Genomic DNA, 26,436 nt, shown 5'->3' with positions numbered 1-26,436 from the left:
ACATTGAAAAATTGGAAAAGGGAGAAATTGAAAAGCCCAAAAGTAAAAAGTCGAAAATAAAAGTTAAAAATTGAAAAATTGATAAATCGAGAAACTGAACAATCAAAACAATCAAACATCTGAATTCGATAAATCGAGAAATCAAAAAATTGTAAAATTGAAAAATTTTAAAATAGAAAAACTGGAAAATCGAAAATTTAAAAATTCGAAAAATTGAAATATAGAACTGAAAACTCGTGATATCGAAAACACTAGAATTTTAAACATTGAAATATTAAAACATCGAAAAGTTGAAACATTGAGAAATCGAAGTATAAAGCAGTCGAAAAATTGAAAAATCGAAAGTTTAACAATAAATTGAAAATCCAAAAAGTAAAAAATCAAGAAATCAAAAAAAGTCAGCTAAATTCAAAAACTGAAAAGTCGAAAAATCGAAATATTGAAAAATCTCATAACTGAAAGAAATATCCAAAAAATTGAGAAATTGAAAAATTGGAAAATTGGGAAATTAAAAAACCAAAAAAGCAAAGTCGAAAAATCTTAAACTTAGAAAATCGAAAAATTGAAGAATTGGAGAACTGACAAATCGAAGTTTTGAGAAGTGGGAAAATCAAAAATAGATTAATTGAGAAATCGGAAAACTGAAAATTTAGCAACGTTAACATTTGAAAAATTGAAAAATAGAAATACTGAAGAACTGAAAAATCAAAAACTCTGGAAATCTAAAAATCTAAAATTTAAAACATTGAACGATTAAAATATCACATAATTGAAGGATCGAGAAATCCAAACACCAAAGAATCAAAAAATAAAAATTCGAAAATTTGAAATTTAAAAATAGAAAAACTGAAAAATTGACTAATCCAGAATTTGAAACTCCAGAATTTAAAAAAATTAAAGAATTGAAAAATGGGATAACTAAAAAATTGGAACATTGAAAAATTCATAAATTGGGACATTGAGAAATCGAAAAATCAGAGGATCGAGAAATTGAGAAATCGGAACCCGAAAATAAAAGTTAAAAATTGAAAAATTGATAAATCGAGAAATTGAACAATCAAAACAACGAAACATCTGAATTCGATAAATCGAGAAATCAAAAAATTGAAAAATCGAAAAATTTTAAAAAAGAAAAACTGGAAAATCGAAAATTGAGAAATTGAAATATGTATAGAATTTTAAAAATTGTAATATTAAGACATTGAAACGTTGAAAAATTGAAATATCGAAGTATAAAACAGTCGAAAAATTGAAAAATCTAGAGTTTATGAATAAATTGAAAATCCAAAAAGTAAAAAATCAAGAAATCAAAAAAAATTCATCGATCCAAAAATTAGAAAATTGCAGAATTGAAGAAGTTAAAAATCGAAACTTTAGCAAGTCGAGAAATGGAAAAACAAAAAAATTACTTCAGAAATCAGAAAACTGAAAATTTAGAAACGTGAAAATTCGAAAAATTGAAAAATCGGAATATTTAAAAACCGTAGAATTGAAGAGGACAAAAATTGAAACAACGGAAAGTTGAGACATCGAAAAATAAAAAAAATCGAAAAGCCGAAAAATCTCAATAGCGTATTTATAAGTCAGAAATTCAGGACTATGTTACTTCTTAACATTTAAATAAAATTATAAATTGCAAAATGTTGATTTTATTTACAAAAATCTTGACTTCTAAGATGAATAGGTTTGCCAGATTTTAAGCCCTCTGGTTCCGGCTTAATTAACGAACTACATATTTATTTATGTGCTCTCGAACAGATCGATTTTAAAATGTTTTAAATGTAATAAAGCACAGTTCGGCAACCAGTTTTACACCGTTTTCAAAGTGATGTTATCGTATGAACTAATCTTGGCATGTTGGCTTCCATTAAACTAATTTTTGAAGTGTACAATTTTTAAACGATAAATTCAACAACAAACGAAACGTTTTGTCACAAATGAGGAAATTAAAGCAGCAATTTATTTGTAATGAATCGCTAGCAGTGGCAGTAATTTTAAATTTGATACATAATGAGAACCAGCAACACCAACCACACCATATTAAATAATCATGTCCCTAAAAAATCCACCACAAACATAACCTATATTATTGAAAGTATTTACATTTTTCTTTTAAATAGATAAAAAAATGACTATGTTAATTGGTTGGCGGTACAAACTCTTCGTCGGTAGTATTGTAGGAGTAATAGGACTAGCTCTTTATCCAATAGTGGTCCATCCAATGTTAAACACCGAACACTACAGTAAGTTGCTTACTTTTAAGAAACCGTGACGAAATACTATGTTATAGAAAAAATTCAAGAAAGGAATAGGCAAGGGATTCGTCAGGAAGATATCCAGCCTGGGAGTAAGCCTTTCTTTACAAACATTCCAACAATATAACCTCCATTTTTCAGATATGAAAGTATGGAGTGACCCCTTTGAAAAAAAACACTAACACTCGGTTAAGTAATCGCTTTATTGTACATATTCATGGCAAAGTTAAAATATAGTTGATTTTAGTAATGCAGTTGTAGAAAATTGTGAAAATAGACACCAAAAAAATCCTAAGTTGATCACATCCCAACTAAATCTATAACAAATTCTCATCATCATCATACACGTCCAAAAAGACGTCAAACCCATCTCTGTTACAATTGCCGTCTTGGTTAAAAACGTACTTATGGAAAGTGCCATCCAAACAAGCAGCTATCACAAAAAAGTTACGTTTTGCAGAGATCTCTTTTTGAGTCTTACCAACAATCACGGAATTGTTTTCTGTGAAGGCACATATGCACGCACACTCTTGCGGAACGGTGAAATTGGCCAGAGCCCATTGGGAATTGGCGTACTTTCCAAAAATATTAGTGTTGGGTATTCTGCAACAACAAATTAAGTAGGTACTAATTCAATAAAAAACGCACATACAACATCCGCTTGTTTTTCCACAAGTCTTTGACTGCAAAAATGTGCACAGTCCCTTTGTCACTCGAGCAACATAAGTACTCAGAATTGCTGCTGAAGTTTAAGCTGGAAAATGTAATTTTATTTTTATAGTGATTATTTTTGGAATTACCAATAAATAGTGGCTGGGTCGCTTCCTCTTCGCAATTCAACTAATTGTGTTTTGGTTGCTAGGTCCCACACTCTTATCAAAGTACCCTGGACTGAAGCCGTCGCGATTTTTGTTGCTTGTTGGTTGAAAGTTAAACACGCTAATTCTCCTTTGTGGGCGCTGATCCATACAGGAGCGCTGGACATTCCCATTTCTGTGCAAGCTAAGTCCTACAGACCAATTTGATAATTAATGAAAAACGTCAAGGTGGAATTTACCAATATCTGCACACTCCCCACTTTGTGGCCAGGGAAAATAATTATTTGCTTTTCTCCTGCAGCCAAAGGGCTCAATTCTAAAAGACCTCTAGGGTTTCTGATTGTTTCTAGTGAAAAAAGTCTCTGTGTTGGGGCTGGGAATGAAAAGACGTGTATGCTAGTCAATAAAGCGACGATAATTCTGCAAAAAAAATCAATTTGGCGTGTATTACTACACTTGTTTGTGGATTTTACTTGTCCTTTCTCATCCGCACTGCCTGTATTGACGACGGAAACGTTATTTCTAGAATAAACTTCTTTACTAGATCATCAAATATTAGTAAAATGTTGTCGGAAAACATCGGCCGGGTGCCCCCTGATACTAACGCGATTAAATTAGTGCGGTATAGCATTTCACACTTGGCCACACTTCCCACAGTTTCGATGTCTGCAAAATATTTTTAGTGACTGAAGTTGTGAAAGGTTCACTTTACCATAGTGGCACTTTTCTACCAATGGCTCAACATTGTAGATCCTTACACCACTCTCCATACAACAAGAGAAGCACCCTGAAAGGTAATACATAACAAAGAGCTGCAAATTATTTCATACTAACCTTGATCTTGATTAAAACGCAGACTAATAATTTTACGATCAGTGTCCATTTTTCTGTACTGGGGTGATCTAAACAAGTCTTGCTTTTGAGTTTTCACTTAACAAAACATTTCTATGGACGTGGTTGTTATCAACAATTAAATAATTAGTGACTGGAAGTGTCAACCTAACCAAAGCTGACGATTATTTATCAAAATTAAATATTAGTTTAAATAACGTTCGTTTTTGTACCAAATCTTTGAGAAAACAGCCAGAAAACATAAACTGCGAGTTAGTTACACGTGCACGGATAACAAAAAGGTTTTTTTCTAACAATAAAAAAACTATTGCACAATTAGTAAGTAACAAACGAGTTCTTATGGTTATTAGAGGTATCACTAGCATTCACTATCACAAAACAGTTTGAAATCACAAAGAAATGTTCAATAATTCGCCAGTTTTGGGCCCATCAGCTGTTCTATTGTTTTATTTTGGTTACGTTTGACATTTGACAGCCAACGCTAGCACCCCGAACGAGAGCTCTGAAACTAAACCGCGCCAGATTTAAAAATATTGATTATCAAGTTGTAATCAGTGATAACGTAGTCAAAATTGCAAATCCACACTGTAATAAGTTAAATTCAGCGAGTAAACCGTCTAAATATTTTTAGGTTTAACTCCGTCTGATTGGCTAACCTTTTAGTGACTTTGGTTGGTAATCACGCTCAAAGCCATCTTCATTTGCAGTTTTTCGTCGGTTTTTCAAAGTTGTTGCAGTTGTGTAATTTTGTGTCCTTTTTAATAATTATTTTAGACATTCGTAGTAAATTTTGTGTGCTCACTTGTTCAATGGGGCTCTACTAAGGTAAATCTTTCTTTGTATTTATAATTTGGCGCAATTATCTGAATAAAAGCGATTTTCTGGAAAATTTGAACCGTGTGAAGTTAGCTTCGGGTTTGAGTCTTTTAAACCTTTGTTCAAACTATAAAATAGTGTGTGCAGTGGCCACATTTGAAGTAAAGTATCGTAACGAAGAAGTTGGTCGTAGTCATAAATCCAAAAACCTCTCCAGACGAATTAGAACCATAAATCAAATTTGCAGCTAACTTCACCACGGTAAGCTTACTCGATTTTGACTTCGTCGATGTCTATGGTCGGTGTACACGTATAAAAATGAAACCACATTTATTATATAATCTTTATTGAGAATAATTTCAGAGCAATAGCGACATAGCCATTACAATTTACATTGGGATGTCATTCTGCTATAGCATAAACTAATTTAATGGGCGATGTAGGTATTTACAAAAAAGTACACAAAATGATGAGATTTGCACAAAATTTCACAATTTGGGTGTTAAGGAACTAAATCTATTTCCACTGAAATAAAATTATGATATAAGTAGTAATAGAAAAACTAATACTATAAATATTTCAATCACTTCATAGAAGTGAAGTCACTAGTTATGAAAATCTCTACTTTTTAAATTCGTAACAAGAATACTTATCTACAATTTTGGGTAAAATTAGCGGTAAAGCACATTTTCTTACAATAACCGAAGATCAGTACAACAAGATAAACTACTTTCAATTTATTGCAGACAAAGATATGTATTTCCTATTATTTTAAAATTATTGTGTCATGTTGTGTCAACGAAACGTCGAACTAACTAAAAGTTGCGTCAAATGAAATGAAGCTTAGCTACAGGAAACGTCTTATTGTAATTTCTACAATGTAGTATAAATTACATAGATGTTATAAATAACTATACATAGGTATTTACAGGAGTACAATATCATTAAAACAAACAATACTATAAGATTTCTGAAATATGATAACAATATGTGATGAATATTTTACAATCTCGTCAATTATTACGTACTTGCAAATAAACGGATCCTTGTCGTGAACGAAAATATATATATAATCTGTTCAAGTGATTGTCCTTAAATACGAATAAAACATGCGCACAACAGATCTTTTGAACGTTTCAGTCACTCAAATAATCTCCGTAAATTCATAAAAATCTCTGAATCCGAAAAGATCTGTTTTCGTGACTCAACTCAAAAGTGAAATAAATTTTAATCCTGGAACGTATTTACAATGGGTATATATTTTAAGGGACCAACACTTTGCAAGCGAAAAGTATTGCTTTGAATACGCACTAAAATTACAATATGTCGGATTTAACTAACCGCCGTTAACAGTAAAGTCCATTCACTTTGGTCCGGAGTTATCAGTTTGTCTGAAGCTGATTGTTTTGCAAATATCCAATGTCAAACTCTTAAAATCAATCAAGAAATTACGGTACATATATATCACAGACCTACAATATTTAGAGAATTTCCGAAAAACAAATACAAAAATAGAAATCAACGGGTCAAACCGATGCAGAACCTTTACATCGAAATGTCCTACCAAACTTGCAAAACAAGACGAACTTTTTAAAAGTTAAAAGCACATTTTAAGCACTCACTCTCCTCTTCTCGAGTCCATCACAAATAAACAGGGCACTTTCACTGATTGATCGTTGAATTCACTTTGGTAGTTTATCAATATACCTACGAAAATATTTACACAAAAAGAACCATAGTCCAGTACAATGGAATTCCTAAAAACGTGAGAGCAAGCGGACCGCGCTGAACGAGCTATCAGACTAGTGGCCTGTATATTTCATTTGGGTGACTATTTTGGTTGCTGTCGTTCTGGCGAGAAGCGCATTGCTAAAAAAAAAATACAACTAAAACGGCACGCTATTATCACAATCACCTACAGCTTGCTTCTTCTCCCAAGTCTTCATCGCCGACTTGTACTTCTCGAACTCGTGGCACCAGTCCGAGTAGATCTTCTGGTAGTCGTTGCTTTTGGCAGGAGGCGAGCAACGATGGGCATCCACCGTCACGTTGTACGAACACAGCAAAGACGCACCCATCCAGCAATCGTAGCGACCCGCGTCTGCCTCAGTTACAGCAATGATGACCAGACCGTGTTCGGACGTTTCGATGTATTTGTCGGGCCTATACTGGATTTTGTAGCGACCCTTTTCCTTCGAATAATGGTACCAGGTGATGGTTTGCGACGCTAAAACTGCCGGCATTTTCAAGAAACACCCCAAGTGTAAACTTTGCCCCCACGTCACGATCATTTTCTTCTTAACGACGCTGCTATCGCAAACATCCACGGTGCTGTTCGATACATCTTGCAACAATCTGCGGAAATACGTTAAAGAGCTGGCTCTTAATAGCTTCGAAATACTCACCCAGGCGAATAAGGTTTGCATACATTAGAATCCTTATCCCAACCGCAGTAGGGGTCATGGACGCACCTGAGGCAATTATCGTACCTTCTGTTACACATAACTAGGTCCACTTGTTTCACTCTATAATCAGAAGCGACGAACAAAGCTTTATGTTCTTTTGAAATTTCCATAACTTGAATTGGCTCCCCGGGCGTCACATCAAAGACATCTAATAAGATTGAGGATGTTCCGTCGCTGTCGCGTTGCCATTCCACGATCTTGTGCACGCGGCCGTCGTCTAAAACGAGAATTACGGATTGGGTGTTTGCTCTACTAAACTAGTGTTAACTTACTAGTTCCAGCGTAATAAACGGTGTAATCCAAAACAGCGCCCCCTATATCCACCTTTATTTTGTCTACGACTAGTCTCGTGAAGAAGACGTCCCGCTTGAAGAACACCGGTTTCTCGTAGTCGTGCATCACAGCCGAATCCATCAGAGGATGGGACCTTATGAAGTTCAGGACGGTATCGGGAAGGGTCTCCGTGTCGTTAACGCAGGTTCCAGGTCGCGGTTCCGGGACCCTACTGGTCAAAACCGGCAGCCAAGCCGAGGACGAAGACGCCTGTTCTTTAAATTTACCACTAAAGGCCGACTGGATGTCGTCCAACGTGAACGAGCAAATCGCCGAACCCATCAGACCGTTCGTCGAAGTAGTGAACGTCCCATAGAACTTGGTGTCATCTCCCGGGACTTTGTATATGCTCTCTGTAAGCAGACAGGTAACGTGGCGCAGTCGGTAGGATGGCTTAATAGCTGTACAGCGCAAAGAAACCACAAAGCAGCGGAAGTGAAATTCGATACTTACGTATTTCATTGAAATAGAAAGGAAATTCTCCCGGAATGGAGCAGTTGAGTCTAGCTTTGAGATAAGTGGCCCAGTTTTGCGAGAGGATATTCTTTCCTCCGGTGTCCTTTTTGCAAACTCGCGCCACTCTCGAGTAAACGCTTTTACCACAGTTGATGTATTCGACGGCGGTTTCTCTGAAGAAGAACAAAACGTAATCGCCGATATCGAATGAACCCACAAAGTTCGGCTCTGAAAAGAGAAACAGAAAAACGGATCAGGTTAAATAACATCCATTTCTGATGCGCGCGTTCTGATAAGCAATTCAACCGATAAAAAAGTTGCGAAAGGCATCAGCATTTACGCGGTATTCATCGTTCCGTTTATTTAATCTTTGTGTGCTTGTCATATAATTCGGGCTCATTTTCGCATGGGTGGGCCCGAAATGTCGAGCGCGGCCACGCCACTGAAACGAAAATATACATGGCAATGCGGTGCATAATGGAATGGTTAATAGGCGGAAAAATATATGCGTGCGTAATTATTGAATATCCGACAAATCGCATTATGCATAATATAGAGATTTTTGAGTGTGGCAAATGTTTAAAAAACCGCTGCGGCAGGCGAGGAATCCACCGGGACGGCTAAATCTGCAATTGGAATAATTGCAGCGCGGAGGATTATTATAAATGATGATGGGATTTATTTGCATCCGCACAAACTATTTCTACAGTTATCGTGTCTAAAAAACTGGAGTAGTATGTATGTTTGAAACAATGCCTCGCAGCTAAATTTATCTTAGTTTTTGTACCTTTCACTCAACTAAAGTAAAGTCTGACTGTCCCAAATACAAAATCTTTAATTTTCATTTTATCTAAAAGGAGGTCTTTCGTTGGTCAGTCTCTTTCCGCTTCTCCACAAATCACTTAATCTTCTCGCCGCTCTTAACCTCCCGTCCTTCCACAATAAACATGGTAATAAGTGCAAGACCGTACCCCTTTTCAGAAATAAATTGGTATCTCGCAAAACTCCGCTGTCCGTGAAATTCCATTACCTTACAATCCAATGTGTCGCCTCGGCCATAATTTTTCGATGGCCGACCACACAAGTAATCGATGTCCCACCGTATTGAAAAGCGATAAAACGGCGTGTCGCTGCTTTTCATTATAAAAAAGCGAGCGTAACGCTTTCGTAGTCCATCAGGCGGCGAGGTGGCCGGTGAAACGCAAATTCGCCAATCCAATTACCGGTAATCTGTATTATCACGGTAAGCGGTGCGCGAGCACAGCCGATAATTAAATCATAGAGTGAGAGCCCGAACGAGGGCGACATCGCCGAGGTTGGAGGTTGCCCTCGGTGGCTATGGGAACCTGCAGGTGCAGGATTAGGACGAGCCTGTAATGGGTAACGGGATACTCAAAGGTGTTTCCGCTCGTTGCTCCTTGCCTACCTAACTTGATTACTCCATGCATGATTACGGTCTGAGCTGGCACTCAGGTGTCTGATAGGTCGATCTGACAACCCCCGCGTTCGGGAGCAGGAGAAGCCGAAGACCGGGTTTTTATGTCTTTGTTGGCGGATTTTAGCCGGGTTGGGAAATCCGGGCACAAGAGGAGGCTTAGGGCGCGAAGCTGGACGCCAGAATTAAAAGCGGAGGTACTCTTTAAATATCACTGTTTGTCCACGTACCGTTAAAATTTTTCCGGTGGACCAAATAAGGGTGAAAAGGGGCTGGGCTCACTATACATAATGCAAACGAGCCCTTCCTGTCTCTTCTCTCTGTTTTTCTTTTTTTGAGTTTTAACTCCTTTCTTTTAATATTAAAAACACGCATACGACGCGCGCCGGAATAGAAAGTCGAGATTGAGCTACGAGCTCACGTTTTTCCGTACCGACATCCGACACCGACACTGGTGTCGGAGTCTGAACATAGGCATGTAATGCCGCGCTATAGAAAGAGAGAGAGAGAGAGATAAACTGGTGTGAATGTGTAGGTTATCCCGTTTGCCGGGCAGGTGCCTTCACCACTAGACCACAAAGCGTTTGATCTTTACTTCGCTTACCCAGCTATTATTGTGCCGCCACAAATGTAATCATGACGCGCTAGATGGCCGGGAATCAGTAGCGGGTGATAATCGCTGAATTTAATCGTCACTTTTTCCATAAATACAATTAAAGAAAACGTAATTAGTAAAACGGCTAAGTAAATGAGAACGGCAATTAAGAACAGAGTGCAACGAATCAATGTTATTGTATTCTCAAGTAAACGAAGTGCAGCCCGTAACTACAATGAATTCCCATCCCGTACGAGTCGAATTTTAAACAATATTGTTGGAGTTTTAAGTTCTTTCTTTTCGTATTATAGAACACCAACAGAAAATTAATGACTTCGCCGCGTATATGTTTTTAATTTATATAAATTGACAATGCAGAGTTTAAACTCCTTCCGTGCGTCCCTGGGTCGACGCACTCTTTTTTTGTTGTAGCGAGTCCTGCCATCTTTTGCTTGGAATTGGAGCTTGTATTGAAGACACCTGTTCCAAAGACCGAAACTTGTTTAGGCACGAACCCTCAGTTTTCGGACCGTCGCTGGACTTTCTTTACCATATCCATTTTAAATGTTTGTGAAGCGAATGGACGAAGAAGAAAAAACGAAATTAAGACATGTGGAATGTTCTTGGACCATCGTTATGAATACTAAGTTCTGTATAAACAAGATCCGATGTTGGCTGTACTGAACGCTAGCAATCGTCAACTAAAAGTCAAATATTGACTGGTACACATTTATGTTGACATTTGATTTTATCGGCCTCGCCTTTGGATAATATATTTTAAATTTTCACATTTGTAAACAAGTATTATTTGCCACCATTAGTAGTTCAAATCTATCCCCATTTGAAATTAATAATACAGCTTTTGTTTAAATATGCATTGTGAAGTGATCAGCGAAATATGAAACTAGTTAATTTGGTTACCAAATATATAGAAAACATGTTCCGTGCTATTGAACAAATGAAATAATTAAAACAAATCTTTATTTATTTGGGGTACATTTGTTTGAACGCTGACACCGAAATCCTTTTAACAAAAAAACAAAAAACTTGGTAACGAGCAAAGTGCCACTACTTCGGTTTGAACTTCCCCGGATTATTTCTGCAGAGATCGCCTTAATCTCCTCCAGATAATTTAATTTCGAGCGAATTTACATTTTTATAAGTTGCCCTTCCTTGACAATTTACTTATGTAAGAAATGCATCCGCGAAATTTAAATGTTGGGAGCGACTTCATTCCGGCACATAAAAATTTCGGACCGGGATAATATGTATGCAAATGCAAGGTGGAGCGAATGGAAATTAGAAAATTATGAAACAAGTTCGCTTCTGAAATAACAAGGGCCGACGGTGTCACCTGTTGGAGGACTAATTGCCCCTATCTGAACGCCAAACATTAATTTCTAATGTACGAATTTTGCATTTTATGCCCCCCGACGTAATCTTGACGGCATTCTGATATTGAAAATTTAATTTATGAAGGCCTCATTGTGGCGAGGCTAAGTACCGAACGCCCCTTTTACCTCCAAACTTTTCGCCGCCATCACCTTAAACAGTTTTATGATCGAGCCGTAAAATCGCACTTTCAATTTTGAACACCTCGACATGCGAGCTCTTATATTTTCAGCGAGATTACTTATTAAAATGTGTATTAAGTGGCTCTGCAAGGAGGAACATTTACTTAGAACTTCGCAAACATCAGCGCCGAAAGTGGTTTATTTAAGGGCCTGTTAGCTAGTAAAACTTAAATGTACTACTGAATGTCAGAAACATTAATAAATCAGAAAACAAGCACCGGCCAACATAAACTCGGCTGCGACGTACGAGTAGAGAAAAAGTGGCTGTGACGTCATCGCGCGCGACGTGATTGGCGGTCACCTTCTCCCGCCAAGTTTGAACTAGTTTTAAACGAGTCACCGCTTTTCCTTCGGTTTTTTCTGTTATTTTCGTATTAAGCTGGCGAGTTGAAAGTGAAATTCGCAGCGGCGGTAAAAATTTGCAAAATGTCCACTTAGCTATCCGGAGCAATTTGCCTGATTGCGCCTATCAGCTCCTTCATCATCGTTTTTCCCTGCATTCCTCCTCACAGCTCGGATCAAGTCTGTAGGTCGACGATCAAAGAAACGTGGCCGAGCAAGAATGAAGCGAAGGCTCCCCGTTTTAATTATCCCGACTTCGCACATGCTTTTGTTTGATGACGCCATTTCTAGACGGCATTGGGAATTACTATCTCAGGACTGAATTCCGCGTATCCCTTAACACTAATAAAGATCGACTCCGGTGATCCGTCCGAATTAGCAGCGAGCTCGCAGGAAGCGATCACGCTTATCGCATTACGAGTTTTCGCCAAATGAGACAGAAGATATTAATACACATAAGCCGTAGACAGCGCTTACGGCGAAGGCCTCGACCTGGCCACCACAACACTCCCCGCCGAGCGAGAAAATGCCTGTTATTTTGGGAAATTTCGCGCAAAATACGGCTGCTTCGGGAATATGTACACAATAAATGCCACTGATGGTTGGGTATAAATCAACCGTAGCCGCCTCAATTTATTATTAGCGCGGCAATATACGTCGCTTCAAAATCACGAATTTAACGGAATTTTAATATTTTGGGTACCTGGGATGCGGTTAATTTTATTTAATGGCAGCGCGGCATGAAACTGTGGCTGGAACTGTATTATTTATTAGTGCGGAGTTTTTTAGTTTTAATAAATATAAATGCGCACGACGTGGTCAGCGGATTATGGAAGAAGTTGACGGAATGTTTGAGGGTTGGTGTTATGAAATTCCTCTAGATCCTAGCCAATTACTCTGGGGCCGCTTTAATCGTAATGATTCGGAAAAACTTGACTTGGAGAGGGAATATTAAATCAAGTCTGGAACTAGTTAACGTCAATGATGGCTCGTCTACGTCGCTCCCCTGTGTCGGGGTTGTAAGTCGATAAATGCGAACTACGGTTTAGAACCCACAATGAAGTTTATCGCTCCAACATTCACAAAAACACAAACACTTAAACAAAATGTATATTTTTTAAAGAAGGTAATGAGCTTGTGTCTGCCTATTGAGCTGTATTGCAGTAAATCCATCAAGCGGCGAATAAAAGGTGCTTTGTTCTTTTATTATTTCGACAACAAGATCGCAATTTCACTTAGCTGCATCAAAAGAAAAGCGAATTTTATGGTAATGTAAGTTTAATTTTTTTTTGCCATTCAATAATGTTACGAAAGAAACCCATACGACGCCTATGGGTTCTAGTACGTACGACGATGATGGGTGACTCATCGTGAAAAATCTGGAAGCTGAAGTCGCGATGGGGGATTCCAGAAAGACCTCGATTGTGGAACTTCTAGAAGTGGCGTCAGAGTTTTAGCCACGCCGATTTTTAAATCACCGATCATCTTAACAATAACAACGGTTACTTCTTGCTGACATTAAAATTGACTTTGATACTCACTAAGAGTTTTTCGAATTTTGGGAAATAAACTTGGTGTCGGTCGTGTAAATACTTACTGTCCAACCACTTGGAGTCGTACTTGAGCGTCCTCTTGAAGTTGAATTCCTTCCTGCCGGTGGTTAGATTGTAGAGGTCGGTTCTGAAAATGACTGTGTCTGCCTTGGTAAACTCCGCATTGGTTCCGGAGTAGAGTCCTGGCAGGTCTCCGGGGTTTCCCTTTTCCACCCAAACTGCTGTCGAATTGTCTGCAGGATCGTAGGGACACTTGGCGATGCCCAGTCCTATTCCCGGAACGAACGTGTTGCGACTGAGGTGCGTCAAATTCCCCTGAAACAACCCCCAATATAATTCGAGCGTTCTCGGCCATTAATTTTCACAAATTGTTGATTTAGCAGTCGTATATCTCTCGCAAATCGAGTGCGCTAACGCGAAATTATCAAAGATTCAGCTATATTTAGATATACAGACAATCGCGCTGGGGGATCCATTTCGAATTGGAATCACGTGGCTCGGGGTGTCTTCCGCTCGAATCGGCACATCAAGGAATCCTCAACATTACAGACGTATTAATTGAAGTTAAGCGAGTGTTGCTAAATCTGCAAGGGATTCGCTGTTATTAAATTTTCGATAAGGGCCGAAACGTCTTTGGGGAATTTAATAAATATGACCATCGTCACAGAGTTTTGGGATGATAGTCAAGTGTAATAACCTCAATGGCGAGAGCAAATGGCGGAATAAATAAGTAAAACACGGGAGAAAGTAATGCGATGCGAAATACGAGTTAGGTTGAAATGCTCCTGCGAAATGCGATAAGACGTCTCCTCCACCCTCACCTTGGTATAAGCTTGTGCAATGGCAACGGTATTAAAGATTCACGCCTGCATTACCGATGCTCGCCTCGCAAGAATCACATCGATTTCCCATTTGCGTGCACCCCCGCCGAACCGCACAATATTAGCTTGATAATACATAATGCCGTGTAAAGAGACCGTGATGCTGTATAATGGATTTCGGATTATTTACCTAGCTAAACGTAAATAAGTTACGCCAACTACCGAATCGAACAATGGCGTGAAACGTACTCCAAACTCTCAGTTAACATACGGCTTAGAACTAATACACCCTGGATAGCCGATACACAACGGCGTTTGCACAAAATTTAAGCAAGGTTCAAAAGTTCTATCACGAAATTAAGAAAACATCGTGTCTTTACGAAAGCAGTGCACTGTGTATGCACGAGTTCATAATATCGTTAATGCCCTATTATGTATCCTTGCTTTCTAAGTAGTTCCTCGTAGAGCAGACGGAACAAAGAAGCCAAACCTGCAGAATTAAAACGCTGGTGGCTTTAAAGGCTGGAACTTGGTAGAACAGTGCAGAAAAGATCAAATTACGTATTATGCTAACATAAGTTTCTTCGGAAATTCCGGAAAAGCTTTCGCAGGATGAATCTAGCCTTTTAATTCTTACCCTTGGTATTAAATGTAAACTTTCGGAAATGTGCCTGAATTATGAATGAACCGAGAATTTTCCGCGAGTGAAAAATTCTTGAATCCAAACTTAATTTTCGTTCAATTAGTTGCTATTCGTTGCATCCAGGTCAGATACCGGGACCGACTAAGTAAATATTCAATTAGTACTAAGCAAACTTCATTTTCGCGCAATATGCTTTTTTTCGGATTCCCTTATGGCATCGTTAAAATGTTCGTGTCAGAAACATGATTTAATTAGGCTGTTAATGAAAAAGTTCGAGTAGCCTCTGGCATCTGCAAAAATTCGCGTGATTATTAATGCAGATTTTTTGCAACATCTAGTGCTCTACTCCAACAATAACTTCGTTTCGTAGTAAAGTTAAGGTAAACTATTTGGAAGCGAAGCGCTTTTATTAATATTGACTCGAGTAACTCATCCCTTAAATGAAAAACTTCTGAGTGGAGTACGAAAAAACACGAGTGTCATAAACCAGCAAAATCGATGTAACTTATCATGTGATCCGACCATAAAATTTTCCTGTATGGATTGTAATGGCTATAAATAGTCCGGAAAAAACCGCATTTCCACATCAACATAATAGCAACGTTGCGGCGCTTTCCTCCTCGCGTTTCAGGTTATTTAATTCTGCCCTAAGCAGTTTATTCTCGCCATTGTGAAGCCCCTAAATCTCACTCCTTGCTGTACGACAGGAGATCTGCTAGGACAATTGGCCGCATAAACAACTTTCCGACACACGTGCGGAAAAGATTAAAATTTAGCTAAGACGTTTCTTGTTCGAACTTTAGGTCACGACTCTGGACGTGCACGGGAGAATCGCAGATAAACTTGTCGAACCCGAATAATTTTTACCTCATTCGGAAGGTGAAAAAGTGACACGAAAAGGTTAAAAATCGTCTCTGCACTTACATTTACCACCCAGTCCTTTGGATTGTGAGCGTTGGTCCCGCAGATGTACAACCTATGACCATCTCCCATCGGTTGGATCACTCGGATGTGGTTGCGACAGTCGAAGTGCTGAAACAAAACATCAGTTAAATTGGAATTTTTAATTTTGGTGTGTAAGTGTGCCGCGCTGCACTCGCTCTACTAGCTTGTACGTGATTTTGCCCGCATTCGGCCGGCTTTTCCTTCCTCAGCAAACTATGTTAAATGTCTCGGCCGCTAAAAGCGCCTTAGCGTTCAAATCATATGTTGCTGAAGGCCTAACATGTCCGGTTAGCGGTTCCCGGCGGTCAGCAGCGAATAACACGCCAATTTCTAGACCAATCGAGCGATCAGGGCTTTTTGCGCCGTCGGGAACTCAACTTTTTCCAACTGTATAAGAAGTTGTTCCCATGGGGAATCGATAGCCAAGCTGTATTTCCGCGGTCGGAGGTTAAGAGCCATTGTGATTCGACACCGAGAAACGTTACAAACTTCCTTCTTTTCCCAAACTGGGCGTTATTCAATTTTGATCTTCCGTCTTACGACCGATCCGGCGCTCGTTTCCTTTTGACGTTAATAATGCGTAGGAAAAACGTCTAATAGTGGCGGAGTCACCCCCTCGGCCGATAAAAGCCGAGTCGTAAAGAATAAAAATTTTAGTGGTGAAAATAGAGGAAATTGTCTTGGATTTGTCGGAGGCGGGCTATACATGTCGATGTGGATAATAGTAGACATGAATCAGACGTGACGTCAGGAGTTACCGATACCCGTAATTTGGTAATAGACGATACGTAATGTTAAAAATAGGACTGGTGTCTGAGTCGATAGTTGGAAGAGTCGTAAATTGGATGAAAGTTTTTGTCTACAACGTGGAAGTTCCAGGGTGATCTGTGAAGATGGCGTGGGGTAACATCCATAATGGGGCATCAAATTAAACTTGGGGGACGTTATTTAGCCTAAAGGAAAGCAGCGAGTATTAGATGTCTCTGACAACATTTAACACAAATTAGGTATCAGATTTATTTGATTATTGCTCGAAGTGCTTTTAGCAGGATCAAGAAAGACACAAAGAAATTAAAAGATTATGTTGACGCTCGGGTCAAAGATGTGCCCTTGTCCTATCAAAAGGGGTAACGACACCAAGAGAAAAAGTTTCCTTCACAATACCTATTTCTGACAGATTATTGATAGAAGATAAATAAAAGTCTAGTAAGTGAACAGCTATGTTTAGACCGGCGAAAAAGCCGCTTTGGGCCACTCTGTACACAATCGCCGCCCCGATAAAGCCGGCGTCATAAAGCATAAAAATTTATGGAGACGCAAATAAAGAAATTACCCCTCTGCATTTTACATTTTGATGGTCGAAAGCTTTACGACGACTTGAAGAAATAAAATCTTGATGATATCCATCTCCCATTAGGATTAGCGCGGGAAAAATAAAGCCACAGAAACATACCTCATACGCGATTACATTAATACGTTCGTAAGAAGCGGTGGAGTATAAAGAATCGGAAAAGGAGAATCCCTGGAGCGAAAGATTAATTTTAAGAGTTGGCTTGTATTTTTTTGCGTTCAACGCTTGGGTTTTAACACTGCTGCAAGTCGAGAACTGGTCGTAAATCCTGGTCTTGTTTGTTCACTGGTCATTTCGCGATTTATATATTTACCCGTTGCAGATTTATATTCCTTTTCCATTTGGGGAAGTTAAATGGACCAGGTAAAGCGCCAAAACTACATCATTAGCGGGAAATTTCCGCTTAATTAAAGGGCTCGCCGCGCAAACACATCGAGAACGGGTCAACTGTTTCGGCGTGTATCCGCAATGTTTTCGGCAAAAAAGCCAGGCGGTTTCCGTTCTGGAGTCTGGAGTAATGGCACGTGCAAGAAAACCATGTGATGAGTCATCAAGGTTTTGTATCTTCAATTAAACCCATATAGAAGGTGGGGACAGCTTAGCACTACGCAGACTGAATCAGAGTGGACGTAAGAGGACAAATTTCCAGGTCAGTGATGATCTCCAAAAGGTAATAATAATAATGGTAGTTTTATATTGCAGACGATCTCAGAAAAATAGCTCGGAACATTACTCATACGACACAAAACAAATTTCTTTATGAGAGCTCGTCTTCAGCGGCCTTTAACTTTCATTTCCTGGCCGACTTCTTGCCAACGTCCCATTCGCTGCAACATCCGTCATTTACAATAAACATCTTCATCCTCGATTTGAGTCGTGAAATATTCATACGCGCTCCTAACTGCATCCAGGCTAATGGTCCCCCGAGAGGTACCGTCCCCGTTTTGAATATTAAAGTACCATCCCGTTTGAAGGCGCATCATAAGAGTCGACAAATCAACTGGTCTAATTAACCCGCGAAACGAAAGAGCCCGAAATAAATAATAATTAAGATGAAAGCGCCGGCCATTAATGTCAAACCACACGGCAGGGCAAAGCAAACAGATTCAAGAGGACCGTTTTTCCAATTACGCCCATTTATACTGTATGGTACTTTGGCTAATTGTGAAAGCGAGTGTGCACTCGTTGAATATTGCATTTTAATTACTTGTGATGAACGATTGCGCGATTTCGGCTGCTGCTTTCTGCATCATATTCCGAAATGTGTGTTCCGTTGCCAGCATTAAGGACGCACATTTCTGCATGCTAATCAAGCACGTAGTGTAAATTATCTGCGTTCTTGGCAATGCGATGGCGCTGCCGTCGTGCAGATTACGCCGGAAGCGAATTGACATTTAATTGCTTCGCTATTTAAAAGCGTTTAGGTTTTTGAGTCTAATTAGCGGCGAAAACGGGAAATGGAGCAGGTTATTGCAAAAAGGCCAACAGCGGGGCTTTTTTAACGAACGCTTCGCGAAGTAACGCCGACTATTATAAACAAATAAGCGACGAGTTTTGCTGTGCGGGTTTTTTAGGGGTTTAATCGACGCTCGGGTCCCGAACTTCGCTCGCCTCATGGAGAACTACGGACATTGTAGTTTCCCGGATTCTTGGATAGTTTCCCCACTAAATTGTTATTTAAATTTAATAGATTCTGATTTGAAAATTTTCATGATAGTCATTTGCAGTGTTCAAGATTTAACTTTAAAACATTGATATGCTTTGAATAAGTTATCAGTGAAGTAAGTGTCATCGTGGATTCGAAAATGGAAAGGGAATTTTATGCTGACATTCCTCTCACAGCGAAGTGTGTACCGAGCGGCATTATTCATTCACAATGTAATCTTGTTTAATTAATTTTGACTTATTCAGTTTAGCATCACGTAGATACTCGTGGTTTTGTTGTTATAGTGTGGTCGGGGTCTTCAAGACGGTAGACTGATAGTTTAAAATTCAGAAATTTGCCAAAATATGAAGTGAAATATAGTGCAGAGGTAAATTTTCGGGGAAAAGCGCATCCGCAAGCATTTCATATTGGAATTCCCCTACTTTTCCGCCGGTTTTAATATTCTCGTCATAGTGCGTAAAAAACTAATGGCATGTTCAAAGGATTCAGTTAACATGGATTGATTAAAATTGCGGATGGCATTTAAACATAAAGGGAAAAGCCCCTTCATCAAATCGTCCGCAACAGACCTGGAGCGCGAATCGATCGAACAGTAGTAATTTAAAGTTGGAAGCCCCGACAAAAATCACTAATTTAAATATGAAACAAATTAGAAAAATCAGCATGATTTAATTTGAAATTCCGACCTCCGCCGCCGTCGCCATTTGCATCTGCATTCGTAATATCAGCAACGTGACACGTATTTAACTTTTCCAATTTCCGGCTCATATCATTGTGTCTTCAGCTAATGAAAAACTTTTTCCTAGAAATAACACAAAACGTTTGATATTCCCGCCGTCGTACGTCTCAATTTGATTCCGAGCCCATTACCGATACAGTTTTTCATTCGTTTGAGCAGTTTTCCGGATCGTGGAGTAATCCATGAGCCTTCGCTTTCAGCTGTGTCGCATTATATTTATTTTAGTTTCTGTTTGCACGTATTGACGGAAGACGTAAGGCTCATTTCACCTCAAGTCACTTTTGATTCTGTTGTATGTTTTCGGTGCTTAATCTTTACCCCATAGAGTGCCGAGCAGATTCATTGCACGCCACCAAGTGCACCTGCTTTGATCCCAAGTGCTTCATAAAAGGGATTTATGCGAGCAAAATTATTCGTCACGAGTCGTTTGCCCCTGAAAGACGCGCCAATCGAAGCGATACGTCTTACATTCAATAACGCGTGTAATTGATACGAAGAATAAAAGCTTGTAAATAAACAAGGTGGCGAAAAACTTACGGCTGCACTCTTCGACCCGAGAACTTCACGAACTCGCCACTTACGCTAATAAAACGGGATTGCATTCGTTCTCCATCGGCGGGAATTGAAAAGAAATGGAACAGTATTCATTCGAAAACCAATTTTTCAGCAACGGATGGAACTATATTGAAGCGGAGCTCGCGGAGTGAGCGAGATGTTGTATATTGTGTACTCCGTGACACAATCACGCCTAATGTAGGTAGGTATGCATGAGATAGCAATTTTCAGGAGCACCCTGTATAAGCGACGGCTAATGAAATCCTGCCGCCGTTCGCCGAATGTTTCCATCGAATGACTTGACGAGAGGTAATGTGTTGTATATGTTACACTCCACCCTCGTCAGATATCTCTACAGCTCAAACTGGCGAAGATTAATTCACCACAAGAAGTTAATACATGTTTTCAAAGCAAAATCGGAACGAGTCGCTTTGATTTGTTCTAGTAAAAGCCGGCAGAAGAGAACAAAACTCGCATAGCAAATTTTTAATCATCGTCCGTCTGTTCATTATCAGCCATCACGTTTGAGCGTAATAGCATTTATCTGAATGGAACGAGACACAACGTTCCCGTCCGAATTAGAAGCTATTTAATAATGTAGTGGAAATTCGCATACATGTATGAACTATGTGGTTTTATGAAGTTATATAGAATATAAAGTAGGCTGTATGTAAAACTGTCACGTTACACGTTCAAATTTATAGAACAAGTGGATAACTGGATAACTTTTCATGTTCAGGATTCACGTTCGTGTGAGATTAAATTAGATGCCAAAAGTTTAATGGACCTAGAAGTCAAATGTAGCCGCTAACACGAAATTACAACTACAATACTATATCGTAGCGAAAAAACCGTTTAAAAATTAAACGTCAAGAAAACGTCCCGGCCGACCTTGCACTAGACGGAATTTATGAAACTAATCAAGTTCCTCAAACGTTTCCAGTGAACTTCTCCATTCTGAAAGCTGTCCTTTTCTATTTTATGGTAAGAGGTTTTCACGCGGCGTTTTAAACGCTCGGGGAAAATCGCTTTGCTCCTATTTTCCAAGGGACATGAAATAGCCAACAGTAATTTTCTAGTTTTGAAACATCAACTCGACCGACTACGCCAAAGTGCAGTTTCAGTTGTTTTCAAGGAAGTCGGGAGGCGGCGCGAACGATCCTTGCGTTATCTCTCCGTAAGGACCAATGTCGTAACATTCGGAACGGATGTTGTCGGAGGCAGAGCCCAAAGTGTGTAGTTTAAATGCAGTACGTGATCGCACTCGATAATAAGCCCTCGCTTTTTGTCCTCCGTGGTTTAAAAAGTTAAAACTCTCACACTATTTCCATGCGCCATTGTGTGTCCGACTGGAAATTGAGTCTGACAACTATATGGGGTGACGATTACAAAGCTTGAAACATTCAAAAGGGCCGAATGTCAACGGCCAGCGCTTTGAAATGTAAGCAATTTGGCAAAAATTAAATTAGGGAGATCGAAAATGACAAACACAGGTGGAAATCGAAACAGCGACGGAGCCCGAGGGGTTGCCAATTCCGGAATAAATTAAAGCAACTAAAGAACTGTTGCTGTTTTGAAGAAAAAATAATCGACATTAGGTGGAAATCGGAGTATACTGAAATTTTAAAAATAAGGCATCCAACTTTGATTTAGTGTTTTTTTTATGGATGTGTCACTACCAAAAACGAACCCGATGATTTTAGTGCAAAAATGGTGGAGGCGCCGGGCGAATTTTATGAAGATTTTTTTCGTCAAGTACTCATGAATATATGACGTAAGGTAACCATAGTATTCGGGCCTTCCTCGCCTAAAATAAAGAAAAGGGCGAAAGGGTTGCGCAGCAAGAGCCCTTGAGTTATAGTAAACAGCTTATTGTTAATTGGTAAAAAGGGAGAAGTTAACGAGTGGCTTTTGCGGCAAATGCCCGCCATCACACAAAATGAGGCGAGTGGTTTAAAAACGCTTCACGAATTACTCAGATAATGTAACGTCAGCTCGGTGGATAAACGGCGAATTAAAATATAAACAGTGGTAATGTAGCACTCGGGGCTGTTACGCGATTAAAGTCATATCCACCATTTGCTTCGAAAGCCTGTGAGGTGATTTGATTATCTTCTTGTTTTTTGTTGTTGTGTAGCGAAGCGCGAAAACGGCGGAACGTTCGCCAAACTAAAAACAGTATTTGAAAAACGGCGGATGCGCCGGGCCCAATTCTCGTATTATGTTAAAATGATTGCAGAGAAAATTGTACACAGACGATAAAACGAATTTCGTAGGTTACCTGGTCGGAAAATAATAATGAAATAAAAAAATGGCGGATGCGCCGGGACAAAATGAAAATTCGCCAGTTTCAAATATTGCGAGATGCCTACTTCACGCACTGCCAAAGATGAAAACGTTCCGTGTAGAGCGTGTCCTGTATGAGTCCGTTATTGTAATATACAGCGCAATTTGGAGAATATAGCAGCAATTTGGGGATGATAAACCTGGACAGATTTTAAACGCAAGAAGATTTTAAATAAATGTTCAGCTTTATCGTCGGTTTGATATATTGAAATGGGCCCAAGTTTTAACGCAGCGGAACCTTTATTTTATTTTTGGGGCGAGGAACTCCAAAATCATTCATTATCGCACAGGTTCTACACAGAGGGGTTGAATTTTTAATTTCATTTTCGCGGTAGAATTGGCGACGGCGTAAGTGGCGACATATTCTGAGACCGTATCGTGTGACTTGACAGTTTTAATTAGTGATTAGTGACAGAGTCGTTTTTTAATAGATTTAAAACAAGCTTCGCTTTCTTATTTATTAAGGTCGCACACCGAGTCTGAAACATTCTCAAAAGTTGTCTTTGAAGTGTAGTTGAAAACAAATATTAAATAAATTTGTTGAAGCGGTTGCCTTCCACCGGTGGAAACTCATTACAGGATGCTTGGCACGGAGAAAAAAAAGCAAAATCTTAAATTTATATCAACGATGTAGTGCTTTTTTCTGTTTGCGTTATTGAACAAAGTTCTTATTCGGTTCCCTGTCAGGTCGTCAGGTTTCTTACATCAATTGAATAAGGTAGACAGTTAGACAACGGTTAGAACCGAGATACAAGGGGATTCAGCTGGAGGATGAGTTTGCCTAGCAACCCAATATGCATTTATCCCCAACATGGACTATATTTAGGTGAATTTCGCCTTTTTTCGACTTTGCAGCCGAAATATCAGACTAGAAACTCAAAGAAAACTTCAACGACTTCTAGTTCAAGATAAGGGAATGGTTCGCGAGAACTACTACACCCATTTCAGAGAGCAATAGCATTATTCGATGTTTGCTAAAATCAGATATCTTCCGCTTCTTTGCCATGAGTGGCAATATAAAGCAGTTGAATTGCAAGCAGTTCCAGATTACGTCTAGTGTAAGCCGTGCAATTCAGGTAGAAACAAATCCACTCGACATCAGGACTAAAAGGAGTCGTCGGTGTTCAGTGCGCCAACACAACCTTATTATGGGATAAATTTGCATGACACGTTTTAAGCAGAGCTCTTCTGTAACATATGCACATTGCACTGCAATCCATTAGCTGCAATTTAAACTGCAATCTAAGCGAATAGCAAATTGCTACAACTTCCACGGGACAAACACAACGCTCAAAGCGCATTTCTGCGGAAATAATTGAAATAGCCACTAATGAAACTAGCCGGCATGCTTGTAAATGCTACCATAAGTAAGCTTTTTCCGGCGTGAAACTAAGTGTACAGAATGACTTTAGTTTTTGTTGATATATTCTTGCTGTGCGAAATGCACTAGATTAATTAGTTCACTATTCGTGTTCATGTTGATGTTAATTTGTGAGCAGTGTTAGTTGCAATTGAAAAGGCGAATCGCCACAAATGCTGCAAAATAAATTTCTTTGTTCCTCCACGACAACCGGGGTTATAACGGAGCGTCAGTTCCTGCTACAAATTTGTAACAAAGTAAGTCGTTATTAAAAACACTGTTGTACGTCATAATTCTAGGAAATTCGCTGATTTAGTTCTGGATATTACTGGAGGGATAAATGCTGTCGTATTTTGGTGATTTACATGGTGTATGGTTCGTGTTTTATCCCGTTTCCTCGTGTCCGCTGGCTCTCTTTCCTGCAAATGGAACATTCCGGCGAGATCCGCTCGAAAACACATGGTTGCTCATCGCAGAAATGCATTGTTCTATCGCATTCTCTCTTGGGGCAACATTTGAATTACAAATGAGGTCAGAAGAACGGAGTCAAAATTAATTTCAATTTCATGTCGGCGGCTGATTGAGACTTCAATTAGCAAATAATAATATTTTGGTCCGAAATTGAGATGCAAATTTATTTAATTAAGTTTTCGTCTGTAACAGATACGTTATTTTATTATTAAGGATTTGGACTTGGTAAACTGGGGAAATTAATTCCGAAAGTCATAATTAAATATAAAGAGATATTCACGGATTCCATCTCCTTAATTGTAACGACAAAAACAAGGAGAGCCACTTTCGCTTTAATAAAAGGATTCTTAAAATAAGTTATCTTATTAGAGAGCGAAAGTGAAAGTCAAATAAGCAGGAACAAGTAAACGCTATTAAAGGACTAATTGAAGTCGAGTCTTATGTGTGCGATCAAGTGGCAATACCACCTCAAAACGGTTTATTACGGCGACTCAATCACGGGCTTAATTAATTACGCCAGAGTTTTTATCATTACTTCTCGAGCATCGCGTTATTAACCCTCCACGAATATTGAAAACATAAACACGGCAAATTTCGCTACAAAACCAATACAACTCGTGCTCTTACTGGGCCAAACTCACGCGAACTAGCGATTAGTTAGTTCACTTCGCTTCTCTCGGACCAATTCGTCAAAAAGGGCATTTGGACAGCAGACCTCCCGCTAAATAATTATCCATAACGATTTCCTCCAAACACCGTCGTGAACTTGTAATGCCAACCTTATTTGGCTAAATACACGAAATCGACGTCGATCTTGTGTCATTTGTGCCGAGCAAGGTCATTAAGCAGACGTCTACTCGAAGAAAGTGGAGGTGAGAGGGACCTAAATATCGCATTGCGTTTCTCCTCGGCTAATAATTACGGAAAGGCATACGGCGGCCATTCAAAACCACATTTGTCAATGTTATCGTGACAAGTTCTATTGAATTAAACGACGTCCCGTGTTTTTATTCATACGTCGCGCTACTGGATCATGCTCGATGTTGAAAGACATGTCATTCGTCAATCAGAACGAGCTTTTGACGCTTACAAACTCACGCACCGGTGATGAAGAAATAAATGATGGATTGCACTTTTTACGGGTCCTTAGCGGCTCGGCGAGGAGTCCATCATCTTAATTTGCGACAAAGGAGGCTAATGCGTCCGCATTGTCTCGACGGCTACGCCGTCGCTGGCTTGATGGCTACGGATTAATCCGGCGCATCCGCCAAACGCACAAAGAAGGAATCACGTTGTCACCAGCCAAAACGATGATTCAGTTTTGTCCCAGTAATACATCTTTAAATATCTACTATATTAGTTATTGTTATATGTAGATATTAATTTTTGAACTCGGGCTCGTTTTTGTCGTGACGTCACAACCGACTGCTCTGTACCTTTAATCTCATTAAGACAATAGCGTTAACGCCCCCAGATGTATAATTATAAATTAACAGCACACGGAAATGTGAAATTTGGTCCACTATCGTCAAATGGGAAGTTTAGAGTTGAAATGACTTAATCGTGGCGTTATCTTCGCTGCACAATCGTGTGACAACACGTTGTTATCGCTCTAATGCTGTTTTCATTACCGGTTGCAGTTTCAATCTGGTGCCTTCAACATTACGGAGTGTCAAATTTCCGTACCAGAGATTTTCTGGCACGAATGCGGGCGAAACCGACCCGGAAGAGGTGTGCGCGTCTATCGCCTATACAATTTTCATTTTTTGCTGGTCGAAAATCTCCGAAAGCGCCCACATTGTCCGTTTTTCCGCGCGTCCCACAAAAAAAATTAAACGCGCATCCGTGCGGTCCTCCCGAACACAAATGATTAGTGACGATACGGCCGCAAAAATTGTTAACGCGGCGTAGTTATCGGCAAAAATGTAAACCACGGCAGACAGTATTTCATTTCGCTTTTGAATGCAGTTTCCGCGATGAACCGGGGACGAGTAAGTGAATATACAGCCAGAGCGAGAGATACCTGATAAGCGGTCCTGGCGCAG

General features: G+C 39.4%; 3 protein-coding genes across 5 annotated transcripts in view; 1 reads left to right on the top strand and 2 right to left on the bottom strand.

The window, feature by feature from the left end:
- Positions 1-2,040: 2,040 nt before the first annotated feature.
- LOC135127255 (small integral membrane protein 20) lies at positions 2,041-2,509 on the top strand. Its single transcript, XM_064053685.1, has 3 exons — positions 2,041-2,243; positions 2,291-2,347; positions 2,397-2,509. Exons 1-3 carry the CDS (start codon positions 2,129-2,131, stop codon positions 2,435-2,437), a joined length of 213 nt encoding a protein of 70 aa, XP_063909755.1. The 5' UTR covers positions 2,041-2,128; the 3' UTR covers positions 2,438-2,509.
- Positions 2,440-4,405, bottom strand: LOC135127254 (WD repeat domain phosphoinositide-interacting protein 4-like). 2 transcript variants are annotated; one of them, XM_064053684.1, is made up of 8 exons: positions 3,908-4,403; positions 3,786-3,860; positions 3,547-3,739; positions 3,313-3,493; positions 3,056-3,264; positions 2,908-3,009; positions 2,737-2,858; positions 2,440-2,688 (listed from the first exon to the last, which is right to left on the bottom strand). In XM_064053684.1, exons 1-8 carry the CDS (start codon positions 3,954-3,956, stop codon positions 2,573-2,575), a joined length of 1,047 nt encoding a protein of 348 aa, XP_063909754.1. In that variant the 5' UTR covers positions 3,957-4,403; the 3' UTR covers positions 2,440-2,572. The 2 variants fall into 2 exon arrangements, with proteins under 2 accessions (XP_063909754.1, XP_063909752.1); XM_064053682.1 differs by having other exon boundaries at positions 2,440-2,858; positions 3,908-4,405.
- An 898-nt stretch (positions 4,406-5,303) lies between these two features.
- The window catches only part of LOC135127253 (semaphorin-2A), a 917,845-nt gene continuing 896,712 nt past the window's right edge, over positions 5,304-26,436 (bottom strand). For both annotated transcript variants that reach the window (XM_064053681.1, XM_064053680.1), the window contains 7 exons: positions 15,883-15,990; positions 13,539-13,809; positions 7,993-8,223; positions 7,479-7,892; positions 7,147-7,423; positions 6,661-7,096; positions 5,304-6,610 (listed from right to left, as the gene is read on the bottom strand). In XM_064053681.1, coding sequence (XP_063909751.1) covers positions 6,539-6,610; positions 6,661-7,096; positions 7,147-7,423; positions 7,479-7,892; positions 7,993-8,223; positions 13,539-13,809; positions 15,883-15,990 — 1,809 coding nt within the window. In that variant the 3' untranslated portion in view covers positions 5,304-6,538. The remainder of the gene's footprint in view (positions 6,611-6,660; positions 7,097-7,146; positions 7,424-7,478; positions 7,893-7,992; positions 8,224-13,538; positions 13,810-15,882; positions 15,991-26,436) is intronic.

Source organism: Zophobas morio, unplaced genomic scaffold (genome assembly GCF_036711695.1).
Source record: "Zophobas morio isolate AGI-343-1 ecotype UQ-CSIRO unplaced genomic scaffold, CSIRO_AGI_Zmor_V1 ptg000011l, whole genome shotgun sequence".
Classification (NCBI taxonomy): Eukaryota; Metazoa; Arthropoda; class Insecta; order Coleoptera; family Tenebrionidae; genus Zophobas; species Zophobas morio.
Note: the sequence above shows the minus strand (reverse complement) of the source record. Positions and strands in the feature narration are given on the sequence as shown.

Bases quoted from the DNA above. Each gene is read 5' to 3' on its own strand.
- LOC135127255 (XM_064053685.1), top strand. From the start codon at position 2,129: ATGACTATGTTAATTGGTTGGCGGTACAAACTCTTCGTCGGTAGTATT. The intron at 2,244-2,290 runs GTAAGTTGCTTA...ACTATGTTATAG, and splicing joins GTTAAACACCGAACACTACA to AAAAAATTCAAGAAAGGAAT. The intron at 2,348-2,396 runs GTAAGCCTTTCT...TCCATTTTTCAG, and splicing joins GGAAGATATCCAGCCTGGGA to ATATGAAAGTATGGAGTGAC.
- LOC135127254 (XM_064053682.1), bottom strand. From the start codon at position 3,956: ATGGACACTGATCGTAAAATTATTAGTCTGCGTTTTAATCAAGATCAA. The intron at 3,494-3,546 runs GTAAAATCCACA...TTTTTTTTGCAG, and splicing joins GTGCGGATGAGAAAGGACAA to AATTATCGTCGCTTTATTGA. The intron at 3,010-3,055 runs GTAATTCCAAAA...TACATTTTCCAG, and splicing joins GACCCAGCCACTATTTATTG to CTTAAACTTCAGCAGCAATT.